Genomic DNA, 10,000 nt, shown 5'->3' with positions numbered 1-10,000 from the left:
AACCAGACATCAGGATTTCCACAATCAGGGTTTAAGGTTCAACTTTGCTGCACCTTGATTAGGGTTTATGATTTTGGCTTGATCTCTGCAACATTCTAAGCTCATGAAAAAAAAAAGCCACCCACGTGTTATATGCTGATTGGCGGTTTTCGAAAAGCCCCTGTCATTTTTGTACAGTCTATCTAGCTTGCTTGCATCAATTCATCTTGATCTACTACTAACTATGAGACTCCAAAGCAAAGTAATGAAATTGAAAAGATTTCTGCCTAAATTTGACTAATATTATACTTTAAAGGACAGCTATCACAATGTCAGACTCTCATTTGATTCTATCTTTTTATGCAGTGTTTTTTGAGCAGTAACAGCCACTGAATTCACATATCTGCAATGGTTGCAGAAGAAAATTCCATAAAAGAAAGTGGCCTTAAAGCCACAATGGCAGAGGAAGTCGATTTGGTAAGAATATCATCTCCTAAAAACATACACATGCACACACAAAATAAACACACATATATGCATACGCATACACATACACATACACATACACATACAAATGCACATGTCTTTCTTCCAGCAAAGCTGATTTCTGTTTTAATCTTAGGAACGGATACCTGTAGAGGAGGTTTTCCAGCAGCTCCAATGCAACCGGGAAGGACTCTCTATAGAAGAAGCAGAAAAACGCCTCCAAGCTTTTGGACCGAACAGGCTTCAGGAGAAATCGGTAGAGTGTCTCCTGCATGAACCTGTTTTTTGAGCTTTTTCAAAGTATATAGATTCCTAGAAGTGCCTTATGTTTCTATATGCTTTAAGCACTTCATTAGCAGTAAAATCATCTAATAATTCATATAGTTTTTTGACTAGTAGTTTGAAGATATAGATATTTTTTCTCTTCTAGCTTTGGTTCTGTCACTTCCTTGCATGCAAGGTCTAGTAAAGTTTAACAGATTTGAAGTGATTCTGCAAGGAGCATGTGTTGACGTGGTCATATAAATTGCACAGGAAAGCAAAATTCTGAAGTTTCTCGGCTTCATGTGGAATCCCCTCTCATGGGTCATGGAGGCAGCTGCCATCATGGCTATTGCATTGGCTAATGGAAAAGAGAAGGGGAAGGTAAGATACTTTCTACCCTTTTTTCTTTGCAATTAACCCAGAATATAACATTTTTATTAACTCTCACTTGATTGGGAATGACAGGCAAAAGCTCCTGATTGGGAGGACTTTTTGGGTATCGTGGTTTTGCTCCTTGTGAATTCCACGATCAGTTACATCGAAGAAAACAATGCTGGCAATGCTGCATCTGCCCTCATGGCTCGATTAGCACCTAAAGCAAAGGTTGGTAGCTCATAAAGCATCTTTCTTTGAACTTGTTTAGTTATGGTGGAATTGCACAAAAGGAAATCCTAATAATAACAAATGCATACACACATAGATACATACAGACAGACATGTATATATATGTGCACATGTGTTCATGTACATGTGTACACACATATATATAAATGTGTGTGTGTGTGTGTGTGTGTGTGTGTATGTGACTGTGTGTAAGAACACGGCCCTTGTGTTTTTGACGTTTTTGGTTTTGGATTTGCCTTCGTTTATGCACATTAACTTTGGAGCTTCTCATGTTGTTTAGGTTCTTCGAAGTGGAAAATGGATGGAAGAGGATGCATCATTACTTGTCCCCGGTGATATCATCAGTATAAAGCTGGGTGATATCATTCCTGCAGATGCACGCTTGTTAGAGGGCGATGCAGTCAAGGTCGACCAGGTAAAACACGTCATTAATTAAAGTTCTTCATATACGTATGTGTTCTTCACTAACTGTAACAAGAGTTGTCTGGCCTATTAAATGTGCATATGCATATGTATATATGTGTGTGTTCCGATATGTATAAGTACATATGTTTGTCTGTGTATGTATTCATGTATGTGTGTGTGTATGCATATTTGTCACTTTATGGTTACATACATGTGTGTATGTATATCTATGTATGTTCCTATCTATACCTATGCATATGATTGACACTTACCAATCTTGTGCAGTCGGCCTTGACTGGGGAGTCTCTTCCGGTAACCAAAAATCCAGGAGATGGAGTATATTCTGGCTCAACTTGCAAACAGGGTGAGATTGAAGCTCTTGTGTTTGCGACGGGCCTGCACACATTTTTTGGGAAAGCCGCCCATCTCGTAGACTCAACCAATCAAGTTGGCCATTTCCAGAAGGTCATCCATCAAGAGCCTAGCGGCACACAACAAAGCTTTTCAATTATCACCACTCGTCCAATCTATGGTTACACTTTTACTCTTTCATTTATATAGTAAGGTAAGATGTTCATGGTTTTTACTCTATCTGCAGGTTCTGAAGGCGATTGGGAACTTTTGCATATGCTCGATTTTTATCGGAATGTGCGTGGAGATCATTGTCATGTATTGTGTTCAGCATAGGGCTTATAGTGATGGAATCAACAATTTACTAGTCCTTTTGATTGGAGGAATCCCTATCGCGATGCCCACGGTGTTGTCTGTCACCATGGCCATTGGATCCAATCGCCTTTCTCAGCAGGTCCAGCATTTAATGGTCTTCTTATTTTATTTTATTTTATTTTATTTCACATGTGATTGACACATGGCTTATTTTATTATTTATTTAATGCAGGGCGCCATCACAAAGCGTATGACTGCTATTGAGGAAATGGCCGGAATGGATGTTCTTTGCAGCGATAAAACAGGAACGCTAACTCTGAACAAACTTAGTGTGGACATTACCTTGATAGAGGCAAGGAACAAGTGCTTTATTTCTTATTTACACTTCCTTATGGTAACCTCTCATTTGTAACAACTTTGTCATTTTTTTAATTAAAAAAAATTGTTCAGGTTTTTGCACAAGGCATCACCAGGGACCATGTAATCCTCTTGGCAGCAAGAGCCTCCAGAGTAGAAAACCAGGATGCAATCGATGCCGCCATTGTGGGTATGCTCGCAGATCCAAAAGAGGTATTGTCTCGAAAAAATTTCTGAAAAATCATCACAAATAGATTCCTTAAATAGGGGGTGGTCTCCATTGGTGATTGGGTTTTATTGTAATTGATTTATGCTAGGGATGTTAAATATGTATGTATACTTACCCGAAATTACCACTCATACATACATACATACACCCACATATACACATAAGTCATGGAAAGTGACTTTTTGTGGAGTATCTCATAAGATTTTGTTCACCTGCTGCCAGGCCCGGGAAAATATCAAGGAGGTACACTTTCTTCCTTTTAATCCTGTGGACAAGCGAACTGCACTCACATACATTGATGAAGATGGTCGATGGTACCGAGCCAGTAAAGGTGCCCCAGAACAGGTCTTACTGATACTCTCTGACACATTTAAGATTTTGTTTTTGATTGCTTTGAATACATTGATCTCAACATTTGCTTTCACGAACCCTTAGCAGCATCATTTACATGCTTTAGTGGCCATTTCTGTCAACTAGATTCTTAATCTATGCCACAACAAGTTGGAGATTGAGAGCCAGGTGCATTTAGTGATCGACAAGTTTGCGGAGCGAGGGCTACGCTCATTGGCAGTTGCTCTGCAGGTGTGCGCATGTGTGTGTGTGTGTGTGTGTGTGTGTGAGAGAGAGAGAGAGAGAGAGAGAGAGAGAGAGAGAGAGAGAGATCTTGCTTTTTAAACTTTTCTCAATTGGAGTTGACCCTTGGATATATGATGCATGTCTTTGCATTCATGCAGGAAATTCCTGAAAAGAGCAAAGAGAGTGCAGGAGGTCTCTGGCAATTTTGTGGGCTGATGCCCCTATTTGATCCGCCGCGACACGACAGTGCCGAGACTATCCGCCGAGCATTAGATCTAGGAGTAAATGTCAAGATGATAACAGGTACATGACCTTCTTTTGTAGGTTTGTACTCACATTAGCAACAAAGATGTTTGGACGAGTCTGTCATGGGAAATGTGCATGCACCACATATATACCAATGAAGGCACTCATCCAATCATGCACACATGCATGCATGCATACATACACGCTACTTAAGCAAATGGTTTGTTGTTTTAGGTGATCAATTGGCCATTGCAAAGGAGACCGGACGACGGTTAGGAATGGGCAGCAACATGTATCCATCATCCTCATTGTTGGGGCAACAACAAGATGATGCCATCTCCTCACTCCCACTTGATGATTTGATAGAGAAGGCTGACGGATTTGCTGGTGTCTTTCCAGGTATTTTCATGCTAATATAGAGAGTAAAATCAATTTTGTGCATGTGTGTGTGTGTGTGTGTGTGTGTGGAGAGAGAGAGAGAGAGAGAGAGAGAGAGAGAGAGAGAATAATATGCAAAACATGACATGAAATGCTCTCACATATCTAGAATATATACATGACATTTGACACATCATGCATGATACCTGATACACAACATATAACATACACAGTACCAATGGCATATACTAGTTGTATGGATCTAATGTGTTAAGAAAAGAAGAAGATGATCTCATGGCTATGACGTTTTATTTCCAGAGCACAAGTACGAGATAGTTAGACGGCTGCAGGACAAGAAGCACATATGTGGAATGACTGGTGATGGAGTGAACGATGCTCCTGCTTTGAAGAAGGCGGACATTGGTATCGCCGTTGCTGATGCGACTGATGCCGCAAGGAGTGCATCAGATATCGTTCTGACTGAACCAGGCTTGAGTGTCATCATCACTGCTGTACTCACAAGCCGAGCAATATTTCAAAGAATGAAAAACTATACGGTAAAAGCTCCATTATCTCTAGATCATCGTTCAATTTTCTGTTGATCTCTATGTGTGTGTGTGTGTGTGTGTGTGTGTGTGTGTGTGTGTGAGAGAGAGAGAGAGAGAGAGAGAGAGAGAGAGAGGCGTCCCTATGTGTGCAACTACTAACCTATGAAATTTGGCGCTCGCAGATATATGCCGTCTCGATCACTATCCGTATAGTGGTAAAATTACATGATACAACCTTAAAATATGTAGAGTAACATGCTCTAATTACATTAGCTTGTTAGTTAAATGGTATGAAAACATCTCACCTTGTTGCCTTTCCATGTGGCTTTGCAGCTAGGGTTTATGCTTCTGGCTTTGATTTGGAAGTTTGACTTCTCTCCTTTCATGGTGCTTGTCATTGCCATATTAAATGATGGTGGGTAATATTAAAAATACCATAATTTTATATTTATTCTGAGCATTTGACACATGGTTGCTGCCAATTCCTACAAAGAAAGAAGTTAATAGTGGTTTTATGTCAGGTACTATTATGACAATTTCCAAGGACCGTGTAAAGCCGTCCCCATCCCCGGACAGTTGGAAACTCAAAGAAATTTTCGCAACGGGCATTGTTAACGGATCTTATATGGCAATTATGACTGTGGTATTCTTTTGGGTAGCTCATAGTACAGACTTCTTTGAGGTAACTAGATCTGTTACACTATACAGTGTGCATGTTGTGCTCCCAATGCGCATCCGTTTTAAGTCATGATTGCTAGTTTCTCATCAACAGATAACTTGGTTTTGTAGAGTCATTTCCACGTCACAGATATAAGCTTCAGTAAGAAGGAGCTCAATTCTGCGGTTTACTTGCAAGTGAGCATCATAAGTCAAGCTCTTATATTTGTCACTCGATCGCGGAGTTGGTCCTTCACGGAGCGGCCGGGGCTACTTCTAATGATTGCTTTCGCTGCAGCCCAGTTGGTATGGGTTTTCACTCCAAATAGCCCTACAAAGCATAATAGTCAGGCTCATAATGCTGTCTCCTCATACATGCACAATGTGCATATGGAATACTTATTCTTTGTTTATTCTTTTGCTACAGGTAGCAACCTTGATTGCAGTTTATGCCAATTGGGGCTTTGCTGATATAAGAGGTATTGGATGGGGTTGGGCTGGAGTCATTTGGCTATATAGTCTGGTGACTTATATGCTTCTTGATCCTATCAAGTTTGCGATCTACTACATTCAAAGTGGAAGGGCATGGGATCTTCTCCTAGAAAGGAAGGTAATTCCATGTTGACTCTTCTACCTGCTATCCCCCCCCACACACGCGCGCACACACTCACACACATATCCCCCTCTTTCTTCTTTGAGCCCTCTTCTACCTGCTATCCCTCCCCCACACACAGACACAGACACGCGTGCGCGCGCGCACACACACATCCCCCTCTTTCTCCTTTGAGCCCTCTTTCTGAAGCTATTTGTGGGCGTTTGATCACAGATTGCATTTACAAACAAGATTAACTATGGGAAGGAAGAAAGGGAGGCACAATGGGCTCAAGATCAACGAACTTCGCACGGGTTGCAAGCAGCACCAGAGAGAAGAAAATTATTCGCAGAAAACACTAGCTATCATGTATTGACGGAGATCGCTGAACAAGCCAAGCGCCGCGCCGAAATCGCCAGGTAAAATATTGCGCGCTGTCTCTATAGCTAAGCACTTTTAGTCAATTCTCATTTCGGATCGCTACAAATGTGCTCTTTCATTTCTACAGGCTGAGAGAGGTGCAGACGCTTAAAGGGCATGTAGAGTCAGTTGTCAAGATAAAGAATCTGGACATAGACACCATCCAACAAGCCTACACAGTTTAATGAAGGACTCGAAAATCTCACTTCTACCCCCAACAAGCTCACAAAATTTTCCCTTTCATAATATAGCTAATATAGAATATTGAAGGATCCCATTGTAGGACAAACCCATGCAATCACAATGGAAGGATCTCCTTGTAGGGAAGCCCATGTAATCACAATCTTTTCTTGGTAATTTAAGCTTGCCCATATTTGCATTGGCAAAAGAAGCAGAGAAAATTACTCTCTCCTCTCTCTCTCTCTCTCTCTCTCTCTCTCTCTTTCACACACACAGACACACACACACACACTCACTGGTCTTTAATTGAACCATCATTAAATATGAAGATTGGTTTACATGCTAGACCACCTTTTTTTTGGGGGGGGGGGATGTTAGCTAAATAGGTGAGGGAGCAGGAATCCTTGTCCATGAGGGGACCCCTCCTTTTTTTAGCAATGACATCATAAAAAGTGAGGTTGAATTGGTGTCCAAACTCCCTACATTGTCTGGCAATGTACTTCTTGAAGCAACTCTACTGTCACACTTGGGTTTTTCTTAAATTTTGGGTTAATAAAAGATTCACCAAGATTTTCATATCAACAAGAGAAGATTAGCACATAAAGCTCTAAGACTTTACCTTTATGTGCAGAGTCCTCACATTGTTTCATCTTTACCTCCTCTTCCGAGTCTCTGATATCTCCATCTTTCATAGAGGATTGCAAGCAAGAGCATCGGCATTAGCCTACTCATGCAAAGTAGTATGTAGCTATTGATGCAAAGATCTTGCTAAGTTCAATTCCTTATTCATAGCTTGTTACTATACTTCTTGTTGGAATCTTTGGAAACCTTCATAGAAATTCTATGATAATTGATTCTAATCAACAAATTCAATTGTTCTCCAATGAAAGATATTTTGTTAAGTACCTTTATTTATTAAGTACCCAAAATGTTTTTTGAGAACGGACTAAAAAATACCTTGAAAACAATGAAAAGCAAATAAATACCTTGAAAACAACTAAAAAATACCTTGAAAACAATGAAAAGCAAATAAATAAATGGCTTTTAAAGAAAAGCTAAGCGCGCGAATTATAGCGATCAAATAAAAGATACATTAAAAGCAATGAAAATCAAATAAAAGACGAAACTATATATAAGCAATCTCGCACGAAACTATATATAAGTAAGTGCATCAACCTGAGCTTTTGCCTCGTTTCTCACTCTCTCTCTCTCTCAGAAGTAGAGCGCTCGCGAACCAACGATCTTGATTAGCGTTTAGATTTCGGGGGTAAGCCATCTTTTTCTCTCCATGTTTTCTCAGGCCACGTTTTCCTGTATTGTGTGCAGCAGGTTCCAATTTGCAACAGTTTGATTAGCGTTTAGATTTTGTGCTTAGCAGCTTACATAGATTTTATAGTTATAGGTTTAGGGTTTCTCTGCGCAGCGTATGATACAGATAAATGGACAGAAGGTTAGGTTTTCTTTCTTGTTTTACATACGATATAGATAACTGGATTTCCTTTTCAGCTGATTAGGGCTTAGCGTTTAGGTTTATTCTTAAAAGCAGCTTTAGATTTGTTCTTATGAGTAGGTTTTACTTTTCTGCAGCTTAATTAGGTCTCACAATCAGGCTTTCTCTAAGCAGAGCTATATCTACAGATAGATAGATACGTTTTTTGATTAGGTTCTACGTTATCTACATGCACCTACCTTATAGCAGAAAGCTGCCTTGGATTGGATGTGCATGCATGTGATTTCTTTTCCCCTCTGTTTCGCCCATAGTTAATCTTGTTTATAAATGCAATCTGTGATCAAACGCCCACAAATAGCTTTAGAAAGAGGGCTCAAAGGAGAAAGAGGTGGATATGTGTGTGTGTGTGCACGCGCACGCATGCGTGTCTGTGTGTGTGGGGGGGGGATAGCAGGCAGAAGAGGGCTCAAAGGAGAAAGAGGGGGATATACATCCAAATGACTCCAGCAGCCCAACCTCATCCAATACCTCTTATATCAGCAAAGCTCCAATTGGCATAAACTGCAATCAAGGTTGCTACCTGTAGTAGCAAAAGAATAAACAAAGAATAAGTATTCCATATGCACATTGTGCATGTATGAGACAACATTATGAGCCTGAATGTTATGCTTTGTAGGGCTATTTGGAGTGAAAACCCATACCAACTGAGCTACAATGGAAGCAATCATTAGAAGTAGCCTTGGCCGCTCCGTGAAGGACTAACTCCGCGATCGAGTGACAAATATAAGAGCTTGACTTATGATGCTCACTTGCAAGTAAACCACAGAATTGAGCTCCTTATTATTGAAGCTTATATCTATGACGTGGAAATGACTACAAAACCAAGTTATCTGTTTATGAGAAACTAGCAATCATGACTTAAAACGGACGCACATTGGGAGCACAACATGCACACTGTATAGTATAACAGATCTAGTTACCTCAAAGAAGTCTATACTATTAGCTTCCCAAAAGAATACCACAGTCATAATTGCCATATAAGATCCGATAACAGTGCCCGTTGCGAAAATTTCTTTGAGTTTCTAACTATCTGGGGATGGGGACGGCTTCACATGGTCCTTGGAAATTGTCATAATAGTACCTGACATAAAACCACTATTAACTTCTTTCTTTCTAGGAATTGGCAACAGCAACCATATGTCAAATGTTCAAAATAAATATAAAATTATGGTATTTTCAATATTACCCACCATCATTCAATATGGCAATGATAAGCACCATGAAAGGAGAGAAGTCAAACTTCCAGATCAAAGCCAGAAGCATAAACCCTAGCTCCTGCAAAGCCACATAGAAAGGCAAGAAGGTGAGATGTTTTCATGCCATTTAACTAACAAGCTAATGTAATTAGAGCATGTTACTCTACATTGAAGGTTGTATCATGTAATCTTACCACTATACGGATAGTGATCGAGACGGCATATATCTACGAGCGCCAAATTTCATAGGTTAGTAGTTGCATACACATAGGGACGTGGGGTCGGAGTTTTGGGTGTTCAATGATGAATTTATACTACCCACTTTTTTTCTTTACGAGTTGCTCGAGCTCACTATTTCCATAGGCTTCTCGAGGTTGATTCTTTTGCAATCCACATCCTCGTGTCTTTGAGTACCTTTGACTATTTGAGAAGCTCAATCTTCTAAGCTTTGGTTTAGTGAGATATGAATGCATAATTGCCTAGCCGCCCATGAAAAACCCTTTTTATCTTGGCATTAATTTGGCTACTCGGTCTCCTAAATATCTCTCCTCATCTCTGTCCATGTACCATTTTCCAGGTACACTTGAGTGCCGCTCGTGAACGCTTGAGTAAAAAACCCTTTTTATCTTGGCATTAATTTGGCTACTTGGTCTCCTAAATATCTCTCCTCATCTCCGTCCATGTACC

The 10,000-nt window shown here is 40.2% G+C and overlaps 1 protein-coding gene and 1 pseudogene across 1 annotated transcript in view; one reads left to right on the top strand and one right to left on the bottom strand.

Moving 5' to 3' along the window:
- The window catches only part of LOC147615284 (plasma membrane ATPase-like), a 7,519-nt gene extending 727 nt beyond the window's left edge, over positions 1 to 6,792 (top strand). The window contains exons 2-22 of the mRNA XM_086779361.1: positions 346 to 456; positions 602 to 721; positions 1,000 to 1,110; positions 1,195 to 1,332; positions 1,634 to 1,768; positions 2,044 to 2,223; positions 2,357 to 2,563; positions 2,657 to 2,776; positions 2,875 to 2,994; positions 3,233 to 3,355; positions 3,488 to 3,592; positions 3,745 to 3,889; positions 4,067 to 4,231; positions 4,529 to 4,767; positions 4,941 to 4,973; positions 5,092 to 5,173; positions 5,280 to 5,440; positions 5,548 to 5,721; positions 5,843 to 6,025; positions 6,242 to 6,426; positions 6,516 to 6,792. Of these exons, the coding sequence (XP_086635487.1) occupies positions 388 to 456; positions 602 to 721; positions 1,000 to 1,110; positions 1,195 to 1,332; positions 1,634 to 1,768; positions 2,044 to 2,223; positions 2,357 to 2,563; positions 2,657 to 2,776; positions 2,875 to 2,994; positions 3,233 to 3,355; positions 3,488 to 3,592; positions 3,745 to 3,889; positions 4,067 to 4,231; positions 4,529 to 4,767; positions 4,941 to 4,973; positions 5,092 to 5,173; positions 5,280 to 5,440; positions 5,548 to 5,721; positions 5,843 to 6,025; positions 6,242 to 6,426; positions 6,516 to 6,612 (2,892 nt within the window). The 5' untranslated portion in view covers positions 346 to 387 and the 3' untranslated portion in view covers positions 6,613 to 6,792. The remainder of the gene's footprint in view (positions 1 to 345; positions 457 to 601; positions 722 to 999; positions 1,111 to 1,194; positions 1,333 to 1,633; positions 1,769 to 2,043; positions 2,224 to 2,356; positions 2,564 to 2,656; positions 2,777 to 2,874; positions 2,995 to 3,232; positions 3,356 to 3,487; positions 3,593 to 3,744; positions 3,890 to 4,066; positions 4,232 to 4,528; positions 4,768 to 4,940; positions 4,974 to 5,091; positions 5,174 to 5,279; positions 5,441 to 5,547; positions 5,722 to 5,842; positions 6,026 to 6,241; positions 6,427 to 6,515) is intronic.
- Positions 6,793 to 8,523: 1,731 nt separating this feature from the next.
- The window catches only part of LOC147615282 (plasma membrane ATPase 2-like), a 43,598-nt pseudogene continuing 42,121 nt past the window's right edge, over positions 8,524 to 10,000 (bottom strand).

The sequence above is a fragment of the Cibotium barometz genome, chromosome 40, assembly GCF_041138505.1.
Source record: "Cibotium barometz isolate CiBa-2024 chromosome 40, ASM4113850v1, whole genome shotgun sequence".
Classification (NCBI taxonomy): domain Eukaryota; kingdom Viridiplantae; phylum Streptophyta; class Polypodiopsida; order Cyatheales; family Cibotiaceae; genus Cibotium; species Cibotium barometz.
Note: the sequence above shows the minus strand (reverse complement) of the source record. Positions and strands in the feature narration are given on the sequence as shown.